The 25,610-nt window shown below is 43.8% G+C and overlaps 1 protein-coding gene across 2 annotated transcripts in view; it reads right to left on the bottom strand.

Annotated features, from left to right (window-relative positions):
• Window positions 1–23,531, bottom strand: part of SGCB (sarcoglycan beta) — a 31,182-nt gene extending 7,651 nt beyond the window's left edge. Inside the window, exons 1-4 of one of the 2 annotated variants that reach the window (XM_073608456.1) lie at window positions 23,381–23,531; window positions 11,064–11,270; window positions 7,061–7,246; window positions 3,634–3,825 (exon numbers count right to left, since the gene is read on the bottom strand). In XM_073608456.1, the coding sequence (XP_073464557.1) occupies window positions 3,634–3,825; window positions 7,061–7,246; window positions 11,064–11,270; window positions 23,381–23,398 (603 nt within the window). In that variant the 5' untranslated portion in view covers window positions 23,399–23,531. Of the gene's footprint in view, window positions 1–3,633; window positions 3,826–7,060; window positions 7,247–11,063; window positions 11,271–23,315 lie in introns of both variants that reach the window. The other variant, XM_073608457.1, reaches the window with a different exon arrangement.
• Window positions 23,532–25,610: the final 2,079 nt, after the last annotated feature.

Genomic DNA, 25,610 nt, shown 5'->3' with positions numbered 1-25,610 from the left:
GCCCTTGTGTCGTTTTTGGTCCGTCGGAATAGCAGACAGATGAGCAGTTTTCCCAATAGGAACTGATTCTGTCGGAAAGATTTGAAACATGTTCTATTTCTAGGTCCGTCAGAATTTTAGAAAGAAAAAGTCCGATGAAGCCCACACATGATCGGAATGTCCGACGGAATGATTCTGTCGGACCTTTTCTGCCGGAAAATCCGGTCGTGTGTACGCGGGATAACATGAAGCTTCTGATCAGGTCCACCTGAAAAACTGACAGGTGGACCCTGTGTGAAAGGTTCCTAGAAAAATAGTGTTAACCCCAAATATGTGTTCTGGTTTATTTCAATAGTTCTCAGTCTTTCTATGTTAGATAACACTAGAAAATGACATTCAAGCTGCAAATGTGTTTATTAAAGCTGAACTCCAGGCAAACTCCTAAATACACAGCTAATCAAACATTAAATAGAAGCATGTTATGTTAATCTGCAGCTTGAGGAACCAGCAAGATATTTTCTGGAATTAAAGTCTTGAGAGACACATAGTCCTTGAGAAGAGTCAATCAAAGGGTGGATATGGTCACTTTGTATAAAAGACATAAATGGTCCTTATAGTAAACTTGGAGAAAAGCTGTTTACTGTAAGATCATTGCAAAAGACACAGTGCAACTCATTGTACCTGGAGAAGAATAGCCTTACACTCTGCAAAAAGAAAGGTTCCTTCATACATGGGCTCCAACTCAGTAGTTTACATAAACAAAGACTAACTATATAACTATTGCTAGCCAAAGCATCTGTATAGTGATCCGGACACCCCTGCTAATTAGCAGAGCCAGAACATGTACCCTCTAAGACCACTCTACAGACATCATATACAGTATCTAAACAATACAGCCTGGACCTTGATCTGGTCCTGCCCTATCTTTGGGAAATGAAGGGGTTTCCCAGACATTGATGAGATTGTGTTTCTGCTTTTTCTTCCTGTCAGGAAGCTCTCAGATGAGTAGCAATGTGCAATGCAATAAAATCCTAACTGGCTGCCATGCTGCTCCTCCCCTTCACAAAGAATGCTGCTATCAGTAGAATGATATCAAGAGAGAGAGAGACAGATATTAAAGTACTTTTAATAGCTGTATTTAACAATACATTTATCATCTTTTTTTATTGAAACCGTAACTGGATTATAGCATGGCCTTTTGTCTGCAGTTCAATTTATTGTAATAATTAATTGTAAATATTGTAATTCTTGATTTAAGTAAAATAAACAATACAATGAATGAATGAAAGAATGTATGAGTTATACAGGAATTATTTGTTTCAGGGAATAACAATTTTAGAATGCTTTCACCTGTCCCATAATAGTATGACACACTAAGGCAGGCCAAACATTATGGGTTGAAGGAAAGAAAATAGCTTGAATACTTCCTGCAGTGAGATTGTGTTCTGCTGGCGTGGATCGTAGGGAGCCTTCCCCATCTGCAGAATACAATGATCACTCCTGGTCGCTATAGCTGCTGGCAGTGATTGCAAGAAAAAAACCTGACAGGCTGGGTGTATTGAAGTTGATTGATGGATAAATTTCAGTATAACCAGCCTGCCCCTAGATGGATCAAAATTCTAATCAAAATTCCCGCTGAACCGGTTGAATTTTGGTCTATAGCCAGCCATACATTATTCTTTTTTTTCATTCAACCAAAGCATACAATTATCCTTTTTTTTTTTTTTATTCAACCAGAGCGTTGAATGAAAAAAAAATAACCCGATTGCGGCATCCACACATTTGAATCCTCCCTGCTGAGCTATTGTATTTTGACAGCGAGGAGACTTCCTCACCGTCAGTATACAGCCGGTAGCACTGGTCCATCAGGAAAAACCCAGCGGGCTGCTTGTCGTCAAAGGCAGACGACAAAATGCTACAAGTTATTAAACCTTTAAATATATCAAGGGGGTGAATAAGGTTCAGGAGGGCAGTTTTTTAAATATGAAACCAAAATCAAGAATACGGGGACATGACCTCAAACTAACTGGATCAAACTTCAAAACTAATCTTAGAAAGTATTATTTTACTAAAAGGATAGTAGATGCTTGGAATAAACTGCCAGCAAAGTTAGGCTTAGTTCACACTGGCATTAAGAGCAGGCGTTTGACAGACATTAAAAACGCCCCTCAAACGCCTATGCACAAGATATCATAGACAGCACATTGTGCTGTTCACACTAAGCGTTAGCGTTGCGTTATGTCAAGTCAGGAGGCGTTTGAAGCCTTTCAACGCCTCCCATTCAAGTCAATGGTAACGCTCAACAAACACTCTGGCAGGTGTTTTCGGTGCAGTATTGGTGCGGCTGCAGCGTGTTAAACTTAGTCACTTTCCATTGTGGAGCAGTTTTAATGCTCATTAAACGCTACGAAACCGCGCATAGGGCGTTTTGTAAAACCCCCCATTCTAAAGCTCATTGACGCCTGTCTGATGCCCATACTAACGGCATACAAACGCTATAGGAGCGTTAGTTGAGCGGCAGTAATTTAGCCAAGTGTGAACAAGCCCTTAGTGAGTCAGTCAACAGTAAATAGCTTCAATCATGCTTGGGACAAACATAGATCTATATACAGACAAAAAAGTTAATGAAACAACCCCCCTCCCCAAAAATACAAAACATGTATTTAGAAAATGGACAGACTTGATGGACTACTCTGTCTTTTTTCTGCCGTCACTTTTCTATGTCTCTATTTCCTATACAAGCTCTACAAGAGAAACTACAGGAAAAGAATAGAAACTTTACATTTATTATGTGATTCCAAGGGATTTGGTACACAAATGTAACTTCTGTCCTACAAAGCGGTTTTGGCGGGTTTAAAATTTTACAATGAACCCTTCCTAAGGAAAAGAAGGCTGACCTCCTTCTAAAAGCGGCGCGTCATCCGGAGGCCTGCCAGTTGATCCCATAAGAGTGCACAAAAAAGTAGGACACCTTTGCGTCCAGGGCTGCCACAGATCTGAAGATTTTATGTGCATATCTACAGTATAGACATTCATGTAAAAAGAATTGTATGTGCCTAAATGCTGCCTAAACGAGTCTAAACGTGAGTACTTAAGATGCGTATTTTATGCAGGATCTTCTGCCAGTGAGAACCTGCTTTTATACAGAAAATATGCATATGCCCATGTGAATGGACCTTAAATCACTCACGCTAAACCAATAGGCAAATCAGTAAATCTAGAATGAAATCAGAATTCATTATATGCATTCTCATTCTGGGTTAGTGCCTCAAAATACTGAAGCATGATAGACAACTATAATTTGAAGGAGAATTAGAAAAAATGGCATCCAACATATGTTTCTCAGTAAAGAGGCTAAGATTTAATACCCACACACCACACTTTGTCTGTACTAGTGGTCCAGAACCACAAGCTTCTTTGTTAATATATACCCATGTGGCCATCATTATGATTGGCTGCTGTGATCACATGATCAGGAAACAATCAGAGAAACTGAGATTGAGCTGTCAGTGACAGCATGGTCTCTGCAGGCTCCTAGTTCCAAAAGGTAATGTACAGTGGATTTGTGTTGCCTTAGCATAAAGCATTATGCTTTAGTTTACCTTCAGGTTGTGAGCAGAAAGTGATTAATATATTAGAAACAAAATGCATTACCCTTTCTGTAGATGCTTTCTGAACATTTAAGGTCTTCACGCCCTTGGGTAAATGAAATTCATGTTTCTCATAATCTGTGCTGAACAAAGTGTTCTGAGTTCTTGGGTCCACAAATTCCATGCCTAAGTCGCTGGTAATGGAGGTCTTGCTTTTTCCCACACTAAGTTTTGTTGAACCTTGTTGAAGAATCACCTGCAATCAGAAAACTAACAATTGCATATGTGCACCCAGTTTCTGCATTGCTTTTTGGCATTGAGTACAATAATAAAGGAACCATAATTAAAACTTCACTGGGATATATACAGTAGTTTTTATATAGTATTTTACTATATCAAACAAATTTAAAGGACACTTTTGCTTTCTAGGGATGTTAACAAAAAAAAAAATATTATTATTATTCACGATTTATTCACGAATTACGTGAAAATAACTGGTGAGAGCAAGCTGATGCTGACACAGTGATATCATCCCACGCTATAAAATAGTCAGCTTACTGATTTTTCTATGAATGATGGTGTACATCCGCAGTTTGAATTCCTGCTATACTGACAGAGAGAGTAAGAAAGATGTAAAGATGTTGGCTTCACACTTCAGCTGTCCCCTCATCTACACACCATAAGCAATTTTACACTAAATCACTGTGATTGTAGCCATATTAGTGTACAAAAACAATTGCTTGGACCTTGAAGAAGAGGGTAAACCCTGAAAGCTTGTCCTGAAAATCTGGAGATTAGTGCAAATAAAAAGGTATCCCAGACAGTATTCAATTGTTTTTTTTACACTAAATAGCAAAAGTCAGACTCCAGTATTTCACATAAAACTGTCAGATCCCTTATTCTGCTTTATCTGTTCAGTTTTAAAGCAATTAAAGAAAATAACCAGCTATGGGAGTCAGGAAAACTACACTGAATTTCTGAGTCTTTTCTGAGTCAGCCTGTCAGATTTATTTATTGTGATTGCTGTTGGTGGCTATAGCTGCCAGCAGTGATCATTGTGATCATTGTGTTTTGCCGGCAGGGAAGGCCCCCATCAGCATAACACAATAGCGCTGCAGGAGGGCAATTTTCTTCCACGAGTGCTTAAATTGTATTGGTCTCTTGCTAGTAGGAGCACCACAGCTGTTTAATGTAATTAGAAACAGCTTTCAGTCCATTGATTTCAGTTAGAAAATGTCTGATAAACTTGTAAGGAGATAAGAAGATCAGCAAAGCAGAATTTCTGTGCAGTAATACTAGTAAACAGAGCTTGTATATGTAAAATATATGTAGCGCTGGTAGATTTGCAATCTACCGCAGATTAGGTAAATTTAGTAAATTGTGTCTTAGGAACGTTAAAAGTTCGCCTCTGTTCCAGCTTGGCTGACGTTGTGTGTACTTCCGTGCTGACCGGTGGGTGTCGCTGTTACCATTAGTCAGTGTTGGAAGGGCAACGTGTCGAAGTGTATAGATGCTCCTCTGTCCCGGAGGCACGCTCGGTGGAGGTGGTCCTCCGAGTTGCATTCTGGGAAGGGGGTATTTATGGGACAGACACCATATTTTTGGGGTTCGTTTTACAGCCACCTGCTGGCCCTCCTGGTCTACAGGTATGTGTTAAGGAGCTACCTCGTGGTCCTCCGATCGGGAGGCCCACGATGCTGTGGCGCAGGGGTGGGCCCAGAGGCTTGTCTGGAGCCTACCACCGCGGCCGAGGAATGGTCCTGAGCTGTCGGTCCTGTGTGACGACCGAGGAGATCCCAGGGGAGGACCCGTCTTGGAGAGATCGCGCAGCGTGTGGATCTATAGAGGGGCCTGGTGACTCGGTTGCAAAACGTATCCAAAAGAAGTGATTCTACAGCATAGTGTCGCCGGTTCGGCTTAAAGGTTCGGGCACTGTGACTGACTGTTCACTGCAGAAGATCTGATACATCCTGTGGCAGAGGATCGTGCAGATTTACCCCCCCAAAACAAGTCTGTGGCAGAGACTTTAGATTCGTGCTGCGTACTGGCTGCTAGACCGGTGAGAGAGGCCTATCCAGACGAGCAAAGAGTGTATCCCACGAGGGGAATGCATTCTACATAATTATCTGAATTCTACCGGGACATTTGTTGCTAAGATCTTATAAGAAGATATTTGAGTTTCTCCTGAAGGTTTCCTTTTCAGTCTTTTTCCTGCTACTTCCTAAAGTTTGACTGTTTAATAAAGCATTGAAAATGTACTCCAGTGTTGGTGCGTGTGTCGTCCAGCAGTAAACTCAACGGAACCCTAGACCCTGTGTCGGTGAAACAGAGGGAAGCAAAGTGAAGGTAACAGACCCGCTTAAACCAGCAGCTCCACCGTGAGTTATTGCTACATATATATATATGGGAAATACAGCTCCCATGATTGCATATGTAGCAACTAAACAAAGACGTATGATTCTTTAACGCATAGGTTATTCCCATTGAATTAAATTTCTGGTCTATTATCACTTTAAATAGTGATACATTATTTCCTCACCAGAACAGTAATAGGCTGTAGTAGCATCAGCTACATATAGTAAGCTGTTCTGTGTCCCAGCAGCAGTATGAGACACTTCCTCTCTGCTACTAGATATAGATCAAGTTGGTCTTAGCGCATTCCCCACAAGTTAGGAGAAGCCTTGTATTTTTATCAATGAATAAAAGGCTTCATCTAATTGGCCGAGGTGAAGAGGTGAGTGGATAACATCACAGACTCTACCTCGTCCAATCAGAGGAAGCCTTGTATTTATTCATAAAAATACAAAGCTTCTGTTGAATGGGGAGATATGCTAAGACCGACTTGATCTATATCCCACAGCAGAGAGGAAGTGTCTCGTACTGCTGCTGGAATACAGTGTCGCTTACTTTATGTAGCTAATGCCACTACAGCCTTTTAAAGTCCTTTCGCACCGGGGCGGTGCGGGTGCTGGCGGTAAAACGGCGCTATTTTTAGCGCTGCTTTACCGTCGTTTTAGTGGCGGTATTCGGCCGCTAGCGAGGCAGTTTTACCCCCCTGCTAGCGGCCGAGAAAGGGTTAAAACCACCGCAAAGCACTGCTGCAGCAGCGCTACGCCGGCGGTATAGCCACGCTGCCCCTTTCATTTCAATGGGCAGGAGCGGTGAAGGAGCGGTATAAACACCGCACCTTCACCGTTCCAAAAATGCTGTTAGCAGGACACTTTTCAGCGTCCTGCCAGCGCACCCTCAGGCTTTCACACTGGAGTGTGAGGAGCGGCTCTTTCAGGGCGCTTTGCAAGCGCTATTGTTAGCGCTGTAGCGCCTGCAAAGCGCCCCAGTGTTAAAGGGGTCTTACAGCAGCCAGACCATTCAGGCAAATCATCGGTTTGGACCAGCTTGGCCCCAATGACCTATGTTAAACTTGGAATTATATTGTCTCTGCCCTCTTTCACATGTACATCTAATTAAAAAACAGCTCTCCTTCAACTTACAGGCTGGTTGTTGCCAGTGATCACAAGATCTTCATTACGCCGTCCTCCCACAGTACTCTTGTATAAGGGATGGATGATTCCCATGTCTGATACTTGTTTAAATCGGAGCAAACCGCTGTCACGAAATTCCATGCTCTCACAGCCATTCGGACCGATACGAATTACAACCCAAATAACCAATGTAATCTAGTCAAAAAGAGAACTGGGTTATTGCATGTATTAATAAAATGTGTAATATTTCTCATATACTACTCCATTATGAATTCAATGGAACAATTCCAAGCTTAGTGTAGAATTTGAGAAGAGATATGTGAGCATATACTCTATAAACTTACTGTAAAGTAAAATAATGTTTTCATCATTTAACCACTTCCAGCCCAAGGACGTCATATGATGTCATTGACTTTGAGTGGGGATTAGAGTTGCCACCTCATCCCTTTAAACCCGAACACATATTGATTACACAGGTTCTGTGGCTGATTAAGGTGGTAATTAAACTCACTTGGTGCATTATCTGCATTAAATTCGCCTCAGAACCTGTGTAATTCATATGTGTTCGGGTTTAAAGGGATAAGGTGGCAACCCTAGTGGGGATATCTGAATGATGTGTATAAATGTAAATCTCTGTGCTGGTCTGAATTGGTGGAACAGCTGCTACTCAAGACCAGGAAGGAATCAAATAAATACTAATTTTATAAATGGTGCGCTATTCCCTTTGTTAAAGTATGTAACACAATATATTGGATGAACAAAGCGTGACTGATGCGTACACAATAGTATGTGAAGTAATTGCCTTGATAAATTGAGACTGATACTAAATAGATTGATGCATAAGTGACACACTGAGGTGTTCAAAACAGTACATTATTATTATTATTATTATTATTCAGGATTTATATAGCGCCAACAGTTTACGCAGCGCTTTACAATATAAAATATTACATATAAATAAACAATCCATATATGAAAAAATTGTGCCTGATGTGATAAACAATTATATCGCACAAAGTTCATATTCATGAGCAAAGATGCCGTATATGGAATCTTTTCAGACAGATTCCTGCATTGATCTCCTATGCTGAAAAGCGTTGAAATTTTGCAAGATGTCTACTGGATTCCACTTGTAAGTGATCTCCAATGACTTGAAATATGATGTTTCATAAAGTAAAGTTGGCCTCTTACCCAATATGGTGGATCGCTATTACAGAGATCAGACTCTCTGTGGGATATGACCGCCTGTGTGGATATCTCTCTCCTAGGTTTTTTCACAACCAAACATCTCTAAAGATTGAACTCTGGTGATTCAAAGAACAAGGAACTGACTTCCATAGATGTTCAGCTCATCCACATCACAGCAATTAGCCAGTTTAAACTTCTCAGGTGCAATGATATGTAAACTTTTGCATCCGTTTAAATTAAGATGGAACTCCAAGATTCAGGAAATTATGTATAAGGAAAGAAAAAGCCTCAGTGTAAAACCGCATACATTTATTAAAATGATGGTAAAGGTTACACTTACAGCAAGTCAGACAATTTTTTCATGCCTGAATTTTGTGGAATCCAGTAGACATCTTGCAAAATCTCAGTGCTTTTCGGCATAGGAGATCAATGCAGGAATCTGTCTGAAAAGATTCCACATGTGGCATCTTTGCTCATGAATATGAACTTCCTGCAATATAATTGCTTATCACATAAGGCACCATTTTTTTCATACATAGATTGTGTCTTTATATTTACTGTTTTGAGCACCTCAGAGTGACACTTATGCACCAATCTATTTAGTATCAGTCTCAATTTATCAAGGCAATTACCTCACATACTAGGTAAAATAAACAAAAAAAATTTTATAAAAAAACCCCCGTCTCCGTGTGCTCCTGCATTGCATACTAGCACATTATAAGAAACGTACCTTAGAATGAAGCCCTCCAGCGCCGCATGGTCACCCCTGAGAGGGCTGACATCTTCTCCTGGTCTTCCTTCCGGGTTACATGAGTAGCCGGGGGCATGATGGCGTCACTACTGCGCATGTGCGCGGGAGTTGCCGTTTACAGCACAGGCTCTGAAGGTCCTGCACTGTAAGCCGGACCTTCAAGCGGGATTCCGTCCCTGAAAAAAATTTTTTTGTCAGGGACGGAACTTACCTGTCCTGGGTGCCCGAGATGTCAGCTGCCCAAGGCTGACCCGTCCCTCGGCTCTCGGGTCCCGGCACCGCCATCCTAGGTAAGGGAAACAGGCAGTGGAGCCTTGCGGCTTCACTGCCAGTTTCCTACTGCACACGCGCGAGCGGCGTGGCGCTCTGTGAATGGCCCCGTGGGTTTTCTGGGAACACACACAGTTCCCAGAAGACAACGGGGCCGCTCACCGAGAAGCAGAACACGCCACGGAATAGGAAGAGGCAGATTAGGAAGACTGCCTAGCAACAAGGGTTTAGGTAAGTTTAAAATTTTTTTTTTTTTCAAATGTTTTTTTTTTTTTAGGATTTTTGGTGAATTTTTTTTTCAGGGTGGCTTTCCACTTTATAACGCATGTGCCGGTGACGTCACTGGCTGCACTCACTCTGAATATCTCCTAAACAGTGCAATTATAGGAGATATTCACAGTACCTACAGTTAAGCCTTATTATAAGTTATTATAGGTTATTATATTATTATAAGTGGTGTAACAGAGTTTACTACCACTATCATTACCCTAAAGACACATCCCAGGCTAGCCCTACAATCACCAGACCAGCGAGGTCCAGGTATGGCCTCCAAAGCCATTGCAAAGGATAGCTGCATATAGAGCCCAGCTCAGGGAAGTGCTGATTGAAGACAATAGGGAAAAATGACTAGTAAAAATGGCTACAAATGGTTGTAAGCATAATGCCGCGTACACACGGTCGGACTTTTCGTCTACAAAAGTCCGACAGCCTGTCCGACAGACTTCCTGCGGACTTTCGGCGGACTTGCAGCAGACTTTCTAACGAACGGACTTGCCTACACACGACCACACAAAAGTCCGACGGATTCGTACGTGATGACGTACACCGGACTAAAATAAGGAAGTTCATAGCCAGTAGCCAATAGCTGCCCTAGCATGGGTTTTTGTCCGTCGGACTAGCACACAGACGAGCGGATTTCGGGGTCCGTCGTAGTTACGACGTAAAGATTTGAAGCATGTTTCAAATCTAAAGTCCGTCGGATTTGAGGCTGAAAAAGTCTGCTGAAAGTCCGGAGAAGCCCACACACGATCGGATTACCAGCCAGCTTTAGTCCGTCGGCGTCCGTTGGACTTTTGTAGACGAAAAGTCCGACCGTGTGTACGCGGCATAAGGGTTGCAAATGAAAGACCTATATCCTTCTGAAACATTAGCAAAAAAGCTGAGGAATGCTGGGAGTAGGAAGGGTTATACTGGCTGGTCACATTTTTTATCTTTGTCAGTGTCCAAATCCTCCTGTAGGTCACAGTATAACTCAAATGTCTAGGAATCCTGTGTCATTTAATAAAAGAGAGAGGAATATTTTGTTGTTCGGTAGCCACGCCTACAGTCTGCAATGTTTGCCTGCCTATGAGCAAAGAATATCTTGCGCAGTTAAGCCTAGTACACACGATCAGATTATCGGATGAATAATCGTCCGTTTTTTTTTTTGGATGCTAGTCTCATATTGAAAGTGAAGAGGTTACTCAACCTACAAAAATTCTCATACGACAGAATACAACTTTTGAATTGCTTTGTAATGTATTCTTTCGTTTCTGAGCATGCGTAGTCTTGCTCTTATGATTTTTTTCCGGCGAAAACTGTACTAATTAAATGAAAATCGGATGTTGTACATGTAAATTACAGTTTTTATAGCATGCACCTTCAGGTTTTGTTGTCCGAAAAGTCGTAATCTGCTGTCGAAAGCACTATAATAACGATCAGATAATCGGTCGATCGTTCGTTGTACAAAATTTTATTTACGATTTTCTTATAGTGTGTGTACATCCTTTTAGTCACAAATCTTCTCGGAGTTATTGTACTTACAATTAAGTTGATCACAGCCAAGATAAATAAGAGGACAATCACACAAATGGCTAAGTTGCCTTTTCTGCCTCTCAGGCCAGTTTTGTGGAGACGATCCTCATCGATGGGAACATATCCTGCCTTGAAATTACTGTTGTGCTCTTTATTCACACTTCTACGCTCCACGGCTTTCTCTCTCATTGACTTCTTGACCGGTCCATTTGAGCTCTGGAAAAAGTGCACAAGAGATTTTTAGATGCCTGCCAATTATGACACAACCTTGCCCCCCCCCGATAAGTGATACTGGCACTGTCTCCATGCTACTCTCCTCCTGTCCTGCCTCTCTGCATACACATACTGTAAATACAAACACATGGCCAGATTATGTATGCTTACCTCTCTGTCTATGGATGCATTTAATCCAGTTTCCAGTGTAACAGCTGCTAATAGCAACCAGCATATACATATAAGCTATACACAGACCATTTTTTAAATTCCTGCCATACATGTTATGGATAAAGAGTTTTTCATCACTAGCACTGACTGCGACAAGAACAGCGCAGGTACAAGAATCAGGAGTGGGGAGGGAACATTTTAAACATAGTTTGGCAGGAATTTTAGGTTAAGACTCTTAACCAGAGACATTCTTGAGCATCCTCCAAACTTATCTCTAGATAAATGTGCACTTATTGTTTATTCCACTGAGCTGTGGGCTGAGTCAATCCCACCCCGTAGTCTGCCTCTTAGTTTACGTGAGCATGTGGGGTGAGAGTGAATTGGCCCGCAGCACATTGTGCTGGCTATTGAATTCTGACAGCTGCAGGAGCAACATCTGTCTGAAGGAGCCAACAAGGTCATCTATGGCTCAAATTTCAGCCAATTCAGCAGGAACCAGACAAAATTTGAGCGATGTTTGGTAGACCTAAAGAGATCATTTATATCACAAGATATATACATTTTTCAGGCCACCAAGCACTTCCTAGTGTTCAGACCAGTTCAGCCGTTGCTAAGCAGTTTGTTTGGTCAATTACCACTCCCTTCCCTGTCCAAAAGACAGCTAGAAAGTAGATTTGTGACTGAGACACCTGGTCTTTGGCAGGAGGGCCAATGCTGCCATTCACAACAGAGCTGCAGAGCTGTGCCTATCTGCCTTGTAAACATACACAACCCCTGCAGATGAATCACACTGAGTGATCTTTTTTTATGATAGAATGATGAACACTGTAAGGACCTGTATAATACAGCCCCGCTGGGCTAATAGCAATTAGGCTTTAAATCCAAAACAGGGTCACCAATCAGAACTTGGTCCCTGGGGTGATTCAGTAAAAGTTACACATTTTTATGAGAGTTCTTCTGTAGGTGTAAAGGCTTGATCACACCAGAAAGCATGTAATATGCATTGAGTAACGTGGTACAACTTGCTGTACAGCAATGCATGGCATGTGCATTGCAAAGTCAACTGAACCCAACACACAATAACAGTGCACTGCAATGCACCCGTGTAAAGTGCCCTGCAAAGTACAAGTATATGTCATCTATAAGCTGCTCTTAAAAACAAATTGCAGCATTTCTTATGGGAGAAGTATGGCCAAAGCTTTTTTTTATGTACTTCTCCTGAAGGTCACAGGAGTACAGTTAGTTCTACACTCCTGTGACCTGTTCTCAGCTGACAGAAGGGTAAAGCCCGCTGTCGGCGGATGTCACAGACCCAGGCTCTGAAAAGATCCCGACCATATGGTCAAGATCCGTCTAGAAGCCGGGGCTGGCAGCTGGATCAGCTTCTTAGGCTGGCCATTAGGGATGGGTCGAACACCCCCCGTTCGGTTCGCACCAGAACATGTGAACAGGCAAAAAATTTGTTCAAACACGTGAACACCGTTAAAGTCTATGGGACACGAACATGAAAAATCAAAAGTGCTAATTTTAAAGGCTTATATGCATGGTATTGTCTTAAAAAGTGTTTGGGGACCTGGGTCCTGCCCCAGGGGACATGTATCAATGCAAAAAAAAGTTTTAAAAACGGCTGTTTTTTCGGGAGCAGTGACTTTAATAATGCTTAAAGTGAAACAATAAAAATGTAATATTCCTTTAAATATCGTACCTGGGGGGTGTCTATAGTATGCCTGTAAAGTGGTGTATGTTTCCAGTGTTTACAACAGTCTGACAGCAAAATGACATTTCTAAAGGAAAAAAAGTCATTTAAAACTACTCGCGGCTATAATGAATTGTTGGTCCGACAATACACATAAAAGTTCATTGATAAAAACGGCATGGGATTCCCCCACAGGGGAACCCCGACCCAAAATTTAAAAAAAAAATGCGTGGGGGTCCCCCCAAATTCAATACCAGGCCCTTCAGGTCTGGTATGGATATTAAGGGGAACCCCGCGCCAAAATTTTTTTTAAAAATGGCGTGGGTCCCCCCAAAAATCCATACCAGACCCTTATCCGAGCACGCAACCTGGCAGGTCGCAGGAAAAGAGGGGGGACGAGAGAGCGCCCCTCCCCCTGAACCCTACTAGGCCACATGCCCTCAACATTGGGAGGGTGCTTTGGGGTAGCCCCCCAAAGCACCTTGTCCCCATGTTGATGGGGAGAAGGACCTCTTCCCCACAACCCTTGCCCGGTGGTTGTGGGGGTCTGCGGGCGGGGGGCTTATCGGAATCTGGAAGCCCCCTTTAACAAGGGGACCCCCAGATCCCAGCCCCCCTCCTGTTTGAAATGGTAACGGGTATATTGTACCTGAAGGGTCTGGTATGGATTTTGAGGGGGACCCCCACGCCATTTTTTAAATTTTGGCGCGGGGTTCCCCTTAATATCCATACCAGACCTGAAGGGCCTGGTATGGAATTTGGGGGGACCCCCATGCATTTTTTTTTAAATTTTGGTTCGGGGTTCCCCTGTGGGGGAATCCCATGCTGTTTTTATCAATGAACTTTTATGTGTATTGCCAGACCGGCAATTCATTATAGCCGCAAGTAGTTTTAAATTACTTTTTCTACTTTAGAAATGTCATTTTGCTTTCAGACTGTTCTAAACACGGGAAACATGCGTCCCTTTACAGGCATACTACAGACACCCCCCAGGTATGAAATTTAAAGGAATATTACACTTTTATTGTTTCACTTTAAGCATTATTAAAATCACTGCTCCCGAAAAAAACAGCCGTTTTTAAAACTTTTTTTTGCATCGATACATGTCCCCTGGGGCAGGACCCAGATCCTCAAACACTTTTTATGACAATAACTTGCATATTAATTTTTAAAATTAGCACTTTTGATTTCTCCCATAAACTTTTAAAGGGTGTTCTGCGGCTTCCGAATTGGCCGCGAACACCCCAAATTGTTCGCTATTTGGCAAACAGCCAATGTTTGAGTCAAACTCATGTTCGACCTGAACATAAAGCCCATCCCTACTGGCCATACATTATACAATTTTCTTATTCAATTTTCCTTTAGATTTACCAAAACCAAATGGGGTCAAATCTATACACTCTCAATGTGTATGCCATCAGGCAGGCCCTTGCACTACATAGTTGAAGGTAAATCTAAAGCAAATTGAATAAGAAAATTGTATAATGTATGGCCAGCCTTAGCGATCTGCTGAGAACCTGAGCCAGCCCCTCCTGCTCCCTCCACAGCTCAGCACACCAGTGAGCACTGGAGGGGAGAGCAGAGAGCCGCTGACTGACAGTCACCAGCTCTCTGCAGGCTGAAGACTGAGAGCTGAGTGATCAGCAGTGTTTGATCACTCAGTTCTCAGTCTTAGAGGCAGTGGATGACAGCTGCAGCTGGGATCGGTGCTGCAGCCATCTTTTAACAGTGCTGCCACCCCACTCACACTAAACACACACACGTCAAGCATGCATTATGGCACACTGTGTTTTGGTGTAAGTGTGCCCTTAGCCTGGAGAAGGGGGAAGGGGAGGGAGTTGTGTTGAGCAACACTAAAAAGTGCAGTTCTTCTTTACAACAACACTGTGGGGTTGATTTACTAATAATGGAGCACTCAGAATCTGGTGCAGCTGTGCATGGTAGCCAATCAGCTTCTAACTTCAGCTTGTTCAAATAAGCTTTGACAAATCCCCCCCCCCCCCATGGCTCTTACACTGTACTGATCACCTCCTGACTTATACATTGGAATATAGTGGTTAAATGCCTAACCATGCTATGACCCCTTCCCGCCAACCATACACCAATATGCGGCCTCATGGAAGCGGGTCTTTTTCCGCAGGGCATCATATATGGGTATCTCTCTTTCTGCCGCGCTCCCAGCACAGAGATCGTGGTCTCACTGAGAGCCCTGGGTTTCGTACTAATGATCAGGACCCAGGACTCCCGATCCTGGGTCACCTGATCTCTGGCATAGCCTCTTATTGGTTATCACAATGATCAGTCACTGTAAGCTCGCCCCTGTGTTTACTTCCTTTTCTGAAGAGAGAAGTCCTTGCAGGAGATGAAGACGATTTTTTTAAAAAAAAGTGTAAAAAAATAAAATTAAATAAAAATTCAAAATAAAGAAAAAAAAACAAAATGAAGGTTTGCCAGGGTTAATGTTAGGGTCAAGGTCGGGTTCACAGTCAGCATATTTTAGGTAGAATTAAAAAAACAAAACTTTTTTTTATTGAGGCTTCCACCCTCCCTTTTTTTTTCCTTACCTTCTTCTAAAACTGGGCCCTTCTACATTTCCTAAAACCCCGGGGACTCTGGCACAGTTTAATTCCCATTATAGTGGAGTCTATATTAGACATGGTCTTATGCAAGTTATTGTATATGTTCTCCACACACTCACACACCTTTGTTTGTCCACCCTTCCCCTGAGGACCCCGCTGATTGATATCCTGTCTACTTGGAATGTCTAACTAGAAGTGTGTTTGCTTTTTTCTTTTTGTACCATATCTTGTATTTGAATATTTTTGTAAACATTTTGTAAAACGCTAATAAAGATGGAATGCATAAAAAAATATATATATATGTTTTTTAATTAGTATCAGTGTCAATCTGTTTTAGGCAGGATAAAAGAAATGAAAAATGCGCACCATTGTTTCTGGGCCGTACTACGGGTACAAACTACCATACTACCAAACTACAACTAACATACACATACGTGGTATTGCTGCAAACGTCAGGAGCAATTTATTTTGTGTTGTTTTTTGGTGGTAGATTATGGTAGTAACAAGAAATATGCAGCTAAATTAACCACTTCAGCCCCAGAAGGATTTGCTCCTTAATGACCAGACCATTTTTTGTGATACGGCATTGCGTCGCTTTAACTGATAATTACATGGTCGTGTGACGTTGTACCCAAACAAAATTGATGTCGTTTTTTTCCCACAAATAGAGCTTTCTTTTGGTGCTATTTGATCACCTCTGCATTTTTTATTTTTTGCGCTATAAACAAAAAAAGACCGACAATTTTGAAAAAAAAGCAATATTTCTTACTTTTTGCTACAATGAATATCCCCCAAAAAATATAAAAAAACACATTTTTTCCTCAGTTTATTCTTCTACATATTTTTGGTATAAAAAAATAAGTGTATATTGATTGGTTTGCGCAAATGTTATAGCATCTTCAAAATAGGGGATATATTTATGGCATTTTTTATTATTAATTTCTTTTTTAATAGTAATTGCGGCGATCTGTGATTTTTATTGAGACTGCGACATTGCGGCGGACAAATCGGGCACTTTTTTGGGACCATTGACATTTATACAGGGATCAGTGCTAAAAATAGCCACTGATTACTGTATAAATGTCACTGGCAGGGAAGGGGTTAACACTAGGGGGCGATCAAGAGGTTAAATGTGTGTCCTACTCAGTGATTCTAACTCTCTTGTGGGGGGATGGGACTGCCTGAAGGAGGAGACATATCGCTGTTCATACTTAGTATGAACAACAGATGTGTCTCCTCACCCCTGACAGAACAGAGATCTGTCTGTTTACATTGACAGATCTCCGTTCTGTGTCTCTCAGGAGTGATCGCGGGTTCCTGGCGAACATCTCAGCCGCCAGGCACGCGCAGCGGCTCCATCGTTGCGCCGCGGTGTGCGCCCCCTAGTGGTCTTAAAGCGGCAAACGTATACCTACAGCGATGTGCCCAGGCAAGCCAACCTGCTGCAGTATAACTGCGGCGGCTGGTCATCTAGTGGTTACAAAATTTATTTTTTTTACTATTTTGGGTCAGTTTTCCTTTAATAAGAAATCATGAGATATCAGTTACCATTTAGCACCAAATGAAAGCCCAATTTGTCCTGAAAAAACAAGGTATAATCCACCTGGATACATAAAGTAGTTGTGATAATATGTACAGTTTTACTAACACATGTCAAAGTTGCAGTTGCAGTTGCTTAGGCATTAAAAATTATTTGTTTTACCCTTAGGCTCGGTTCACACATGGGCGGCACGACTTGCAGGTCGCCTCAGCGAGGCGACCTGCAAACGACTGCCGGGGCGACTTGCGAGACGACTTCTGCATAGAAGTCTATGCAAGTCGCCCCAAGTCGCCCCCAAAGTAATACAGGAACCTTTTTCTAAGTCGGAGCGACTTGCGTCGCTCCGATTAGAACGGTTCCATAGCACAGAACGGGAGGCGACTTGTCAGGCGACTAGGTCGCCTGACAAGTCGCCCCAGTGTGAACCGAGCCTTAGGCGGGAAGGGGTTAATTTTCCCAAGGGGACATGATCCTGAGACTGTTGTGGGGGCCAAACTAACATTTATATATTCTCTCCACTGTTATACAACCCTAGCACAAGATAAGGCTGACCAGCGGGGGGGGGGGGGGGGCGGGTGTAGGCTCCGTCCCTTACCTGTGTGGTGGAGACCTGACAACACCTCCCCACCAGTGTTAATTTCGTCGACTAAAACATTTTAGTTGACTAAATTATTATTTTAGTCGACTAAAATACGACTAAAACTAAAACAACTGAGATGACTAAAATGTGACTAAAACTAAAATGGCATTTTAGTCAAAAGCCTAATGCCCTGTACACACGGTCGGACATTAATCGGACATTCCGACAACAAAATCCATGGATTTTTTCCGACGGATGTTGGCTCAAACTTGTCTTGCATACACACGGTCGCACAAAGTTGTCGGAAAATCCGATCGTTCTGAACGCGGTGACCTAAAACACGTACGCGGGACTATAAACGGGGCAGTAGCCAATAGCTTTCGTCTCTTAATTTATCCTGAGCATGCGTGGCACTTTGTGCGTCGGATTTGTGTACACACGATCGGAATTTCCGACAACGGATTTTGTTGTCGAAAAATTTTATAGCCTGCTCTCAAACTTTGTGTGTCGGAAAATCCGATGGAAAATGTGTGATGGAGCCTACACACGGTCGGAATTTCCGACAACAAGGTCCTATCACACATTTTCCATCGGAAAATCCGACCGTGTGTACAGGGCATAAGACTAAAACTAAATTGAAATTTGACTTCAAAATTTACATTGGTCTGTAGTGCATGTTCATACCTCAATGCCATAATAAATAACATATTAGATTTTTCACTCCAACAGTATATAATGAGTTTGGAAATTGTAGAGAAATGTTAACTATGCATTACAATTTAATTACACCTATTAGATTTTAGATGACTAAAATGAGTTTTGACTAAAATGTACTGGAGATTTAGTCAACTAAAAACGACTAAAACTAAAACAATTACAGAAGACTAAAATAGAACTAAAACTAAAATGCCATTTTAGTCTTATGACTAAAACTAAATTTGCTGCCAAAATTAACACTGCTCCCCACATGCCCTCCCCCTCCACATATCCTTGTTGCCCACCTCCCATGGTCTGCCCCAGGGGTGCCCCCACCCTTCCCATATTGCTGAAGTGGCTTGGAAAGGGTGGGAGTGCAACCGCCACCATCCTGGCGAATGGCGGACCAATGAGGGTGGAAGAGCAGCCCCCACCATCCTGTTTGTCGGCCTGCATCCAGGGATTTCTAATTTCTGATGGACCTCACCCAGGCCAGACATGACTCACAGGCTTGAAATTCCCAAGTCTGGGTCACATCCGGCCCTTTGGCTGTCCCTTTATGGATACATAAAGCAGTTGTGATTATATGTACAATTTTACTAAGACGCCAAAGGCATTAACATTTGCTTTACCTTTAGACGGGAAGGGGTTAATTTTCCCAAGGGGCCACACATGATCCTGGGGCTGTTGTGGGAAGCTGAACCAACATTTATATATTCTCTCCACTGTTATACAAGCCCTTTAGTACAAAATAAGGCTGACTAGCGGGGGGGTGTAGGCTCCACCCCTTACCTATGTGTGGTGGAGAGCGGGACCTGACAACACCTCCCCTGCCCCGTATCCTTGTTGCCCACCTCCCATGGTCTGTCCCAGTTGCTCGAGGTTTGCCACTGACCTTTCTACATGGCTGAAGCCGCTTGGAAAGGTTGGGAATGCAACCACCACCATCTTGGTGACCGGTGGGCCAATAAGGGTGGAAGAGAAGCCGCCACCATCCTGTTGAGTGGTCGGCCTGCATCCAGGGATTTCTAATGGACCTTATAGTTACATAGTAGGTGAGGTTGAAAAAAGACACAAGTCCAACCTATGCGTGTGATTATGTGTCAGTATTACAATGTATATCCCTGTATGTTGCGGTCATTCAGGTGCTTATCTAATAGTTTCTTGAAACTATCGATGCTCCCCACTGAGACCACCACCTGTGGAAGGGAATTCCACATCCTTGCCGCTCTTACAGTAAAGAACCCTCTACGTAGTGTAAGGTTAAACCTCTTTTCCTCTAATTTTAATGAGTGGCCGCGAGTCTTGTTAAACTCTCTTCTGCGAAAAAGTTTTATTTCTATTGTGGGGTCACCAGTACGGTATTTGTAAATTGAAATCATATCCCCTCTCAAGCGTCTCTTCTCCAGAGAGAATAAGTTCAGTGCTCGCAACCTTTCCTCATAACTAAGATCCTCCAGACCCTTTATTAGCTTTGTTGCCCTTCTTTGTACTCGCTCCATTTCCAGTACATTCTTCCTGAGGACTGGTACCCAGAACTGGACAGCAAACTCTAGGTGCGGCCGGACCAGAGCCTTGTAGAGCGGGAGAATTATCGTTTTATCTCTGGAGTTGATCCCATTTTTAATGCATGCCAATATTCTGTTTGCTTTGTTAGCAGCAGCTTGACATTGCATGCCATCGCTGAGCCTATATTCTACTAGGACCCCCAGGTCCTTTTCCATCTTAGATTCCCCCAGAGGTTCTCCCCCCAGTGTATAGATTGCATTCATATTTTTGCCACCCAAATGCATTATTTTACATTTTTCTACATTGAACCTCATTTGCCATGTAGTTGCCCACCCCATTAATTTGTTCAGATCTTTTTGCAAGGTTTCCACATCCTGCGGAGAAGTTATTGCCCTGCTTAGCTTAGTATTGTCTGCAAATACAGAGTTTGAACTGTTTGACCCATCCTCCAGGTCGTTTATGAACAAAATGATATAGGATTGGTCCCAGCACAGAACCCTGGGGGACCCCACTACCCACCCCTGACCATTCCGAGTGCTCCCCATTTATCACCACCCTCTGAACTCACCCTTGTAGCCAGTTTTTAATCCATGTACTCACCCTATGGTCCATGCCAACGGACCTTATTTTGTACAGTAAACGTTTAAGGGGAACTGTGTCAAATGCTTTTGCAAAATCCAGATACACCACATCTACGGGCCTTCCTTTATCTAGCTGGCAACTCACCTCCTCATAGAAGGTTAGTAGATTGGTTTGACAAGAACAATTCTTCATGAATCCATGCTGATTACTACTAATGATACCGTTCTCATTACTAAAATCTTCTATATAGTCCCTTATCATCCCCTCCAAGAATTTACATACTATTGATGTTAGGCTAACTGGTCTGTAATTCCCAGGGATGTATTTTGGGCCCTTTTTAAATATTGGTGCTACATTGGCTTTTCTCCAATCAGCTGGTACCATTCCAGTCAGTAGACTGTCTGTAAAAATTAGGAACAACGGTCTGGCAATCACTTGACTCAGTTCCCTAAGTACCCTCGGATGCAAGCCATCTGGTCCCGGTGATTTATTAATGTTAAGTTTCTCAAGTCTAATTTAAATTCTGTCCTCTGTTAACCATGGAGGTGCTTCCTGTGATGTGTCATGAGGATAAACACTGCAGTTTTGGTTACTGAAGCCCCCCGATTCCCTCGTGAAGACTGAGGAGAAGAATAAATTCAATACCTTCGCCATCTCCCCATCCTTTGTAACCAGATGTCCTTCCTCATTCTTTATGGGGCCAATATGGTCTGTCCTCCCTTTTTTACTGTTTACATACTTAAATAATTTCTTGGGATTTTTTTTGCTCTCCTCCGCTATGTGTCTTCCATGTTCTATCTTAGCCGTCCTAATTGCACCCTTACATTTCTTGTTGCATTCTTTATAAAGTCTGAATGCTGATGATGATCCCTCAGCCTTGTATTTTTTGAAAGCCTTGTCCTTTGCTTTTATATGCATTTTTACATTGGAGTTAAGCCATCCAGGACTTTTGTTTGCTCTTTTAAATGTATTACCCAATGGGATGCATTGGCTAATACCCTTATTTAATATGCTCTTAAAGCAAACCCATCTCTCCTCCGTGTTCTTTGTTCCTAATATTTTATCCCAATTTATGCCTTTTAGAAAGGTTTGTAGTTTAGGGAAGTTGGCTCTTTTGAAATTCAGTGTCTTTGTATTCCCTTTATGTTTCCTATTTGTGTGATTTATACTGAAACTAATTGACCTGTGATCGCTGTTACCTAAATTGCCCCGTATTTCCACATCCATGATCAGGTCTGTATTGTTGGTAATCAGTAGATCCAGTAATGCTTTATTTCTAGTTGGTGCGTCTACCATCTGACCCATAAAATTGTCCTGCAAGACACTAAGGAACTGGCGAGCCTTAAATGAATGCGCGGTTCCCTCCGCCCAGTCTATGTCTGGATAATTAAAATCCCCCATTAAGATAACACTTCCCTTCCTTGCTGCTAATCCAAATTGTGATAGGAGATCTGTCTGCACTTCCTCCCTCAGGTTAGGGGGCCAATAGCATACTCCCAGTATTATTTTCCCCTTACTTTCATCCTTTTGGAGCTCTACCCATAAGGATTCCACCTCCTCACTAGCTCCCTCAGTGATGTCATCTCTCACATTCACTTGTACATTATTCTTGATATATACGCATACCCCTCCCCCTTTTCTACCCTCTCTATTATTGCGGTAAAGGGTATACCCTTGAATGTTTGCCAGCCAATCATGAGAGCTGTTGAACCAGGTCTCTGAAATTCCCACAAAATCCAAATCCTCCTCCTGGCATTGGTGAACATGCCACATAGTTTAGACCGGCCGCTTATTGTCCTCATATTGGCTGTTCCGAGATTGCAACTAGGACTTGCTACTATACTTACCTTGGGTTTTTGTGCTTTGGTCAACCTACCACTAATGCCCCCAATACTACCCTCTGGAATATGTTCTGCGCTGACTATCTCTACCTCTGGACCCTCCCCCCCATCACCTAGTTTAAACACCCCTCTAACTTTTTGGCCATCTTCATCTGCACCCTCCTCATTTAGGTGCAGTCCGTCCCTTCTATAGTACCGGTTATATCGACTGAGAAGTCGGCCCAGTCCTCCAGGAACCTAAACCCCTCCTTACTACACCTCATGCAGGCAGGACGTGGCCCACAGGCTGTCAAATGCCCAGGTCTGGGTCACATCCTGCCCTTTAGCTGCAAGAGGTCAGTGAGGAATTAGAAATCCCTGGATGTATGCCGACCACTCAGTGGGATGGTGGGGGCTGCTCTTCCACCCTCATTGGCCCACCGGTCACCAAGGTGGTGGCAGTTGCACTTCCACCCTCTCCAAGTGGCTTCTGCCAGGTCCAAGGGTCTGACAGGAAGAGAAGAGAAATCTCCTCATTTGGGACACACAGGAGTCCCCCCACACTGTATCCAAACCAAAGAAGGAAAAGTTTCCTCTAGATACACCTTTATTTCTCCATGCAGTATGGTTACCATAGCTGTGACACTGGGATGTTGTGTTACTTCTTCCTTACAGACTGAGTGACACAAGGGTTATGTTAGGCGGGGTGACACCGTGGAGCACATGGACCATGGGGGACACACAGTGATAGACATACAGAAGTGTATTGTTAGTGATGACACAGAGCACAGTGTAATGTATACAATCCATTCCCCCACAGCTCCTCTCTGCATGCTCCAGCAAAGCCCCTTTTATTGCCTCTGAATGCCCCCCACCTTCCTTCCCCCAATCGTGTAATCCCGGGAGATTCACACCGGCATGCAGGCAGTCCATCACTGACCTGCTCGGCCGCCGCCATCTTCCCTCCGCCCAGACTGACAGCACAAACACAGGCGGCCGGAGCTCCGAGCGTACCATGTGCACACAGCTGGGGGGCGCCCACATCTACATCACACCGTTATCTCTGGGCTGTACAAACATATCCCGGATAACTCCATCACGCTTTGCCGCCTAAACACACTTGAAAAACTAAAACCGTCTAAGCTGTCAAATAGAAAATAGAAGTATGTCAAACGAATGCAGAACACCCCTCATAGCGGCATGGTTCCGTCCTGAGGTGCTGGGAATGTGGTGGGAGCTTCCTAATTCCAGCTATTTCTGTCACTCTAATCCCCGCTATAAATATAGCATTGTCCGATCTCCTTCTACATACACACACCTATATATACATGTACAACACACATGCCTCCTTCTACACACATATATATGTACAACACACACATAGTTGCCAACGTTGCAAAAAAAAATATGTGGGACACTTTTTTGGCTGTAGGCGGAGCGGTGCAATAATTAGGGGGCGGGACATTCGCTTGTAGGCGTGGCCTAGAAAAATTTATAAGTGTGGCGCGTGAAAAATGGGCGTGGCTTATATGTAAAAGTGGGCTTGGCTTAAATGGGCGTGGCTCAAGAGGGTGTGGTTAGAGTCTGAGATAAATGAGGGATGGAGAGGGAAAGGGGGAGAGGGGGAATGACGGGACAGCAGCCCCAGATCCTACACAATAGAAATATGTGTATTCTAGAAAGTTTAACAATCAGCAGATAAAGATACTCCAAACGCCAGGTGTTAACGCTTCAATCATCCCGGCACCATGGTTGTTATGGTGTCAGGATGATTGAAGCGCATTATTTCTATTATTACATTGTAATATAAAATTAAATCATTCAACTCACCATAATGCCGAATCAGTGGGATCCCTGAGCGTGTCACTAGCCACGTCGCCTGCCACCAGCAGAGTCTGTCCTTGCATCAGCTGCCCCCGGCAGAATCTGTCCTTGCATCAGGTGCCCCCGGCAGAATCTGTCCTTGCATCAGGTGCCCCCGGCAGAGTCTGTATAGACCCCCTCAGTGCAGACCCCCTCCATTAGTGCAGATCCCCTCCATCAGTGCAGACCCCCTCCATCAGTGCAGACCCCCTCCATCAGTGCAGACCCCCTCAGTGCAGACCCCCTCCATCAGTGCAGATCCCCTCCATCAGTGCAGACCCCCTCCATCAGTGCAGACCCCACCTCTATTAGTGCAGACCCCCCCTCTATTAGTGCAGCCCCCCTCTATTAGTGCAGCCCCCCCTCAGTGCAGCCCCCCTCTATTAGTGCAGCCCCCCTCAATTAGTGCAGCCCCCCCTCTATAAGTGCAGCCCCCCCTCAATGCAGCCCCCCTCTATAAGTGCAGACCCCCCCCTCAATGCAGCCCCCCCTCAATTAGTGCAGCCACCATAGGTGTGCGCAGCCTATTGCATTAGGGTGTGCACCCCAAAGCTCCAACACATATGAGTTTGACATGTTTACCGGCCTCTTCCACGCTCTCCATCCTGAAACAAGGGGGGGAAGGGGGAGCAAGGGAGCACATGGGGGATCCGCGCAACAGAAGGAAGAGGAACAGGGAAAGGAGGGGTGGTGGTCCTCAGCTGAATGTTGACAAAAGGGAGAGGAGGAGAAGCCTACTTTCAGCTGCTGCAGGAGGAAAATACAGATCAGTTCCACTAAATTCCACCCCCGCCACTTCTGTCCAGGTTCTGGGGGTCGACAAGAAAGGATTGCGGTTTACCTATCAGCTGCCCACCATTGACAGGCTGCCAACCCCAGGATTAGGGTGTGCCCAGGCACACCTGGCACACCCCTTGCGCACGCCTCTGGCAGCCACCCCCCCTCAATGCAGCCCCCCATCTATAAGTGCAGACCCCCCCCTCAATGCAGCCCCCCCCTCTATAAGTGCAGACCCCCCCTCAATGCAGCCCCCTCTATAAGTGCAGACCCGCCCCTCAATGCAGCCCCCCCCCAATTAGTGCAGCCACCCCCCCTCAATGCAGCCCCCTCTCAATAAGTGCAGACACCCCCTCAATGCAGCCCCCCCTCAATTAGTGCAGCCCCCCCTCACCCCCCGCTCACCCCCCTTCAGTGCAGGTGCGGCCGACTGGTGTTCTCCCTGCCGAGAAAGTTCCCCTCGGCAAGTATGGACCCCCTGTACTGCGTAGGCACAGCGCTTGCGCAGTACGGGGCAGGGGAACTTAGTT

Source organism: Aquarana catesbeiana, linkage group LG01 (genome assembly GCF_042186555.1).
Source record: "Aquarana catesbeiana isolate 2022-GZ linkage group LG01, ASM4218655v1, whole genome shotgun sequence".
NCBI classification, from domain to species: domain Eukaryota; kingdom Metazoa; phylum Chordata; class Amphibia; order Anura; family Ranidae; genus Aquarana; species Aquarana catesbeiana.
The sequence above is the reverse complement of the archived record's forward strand: the minus strand, read 5'-3'. Positions and strand labels throughout refer to the sequence as shown.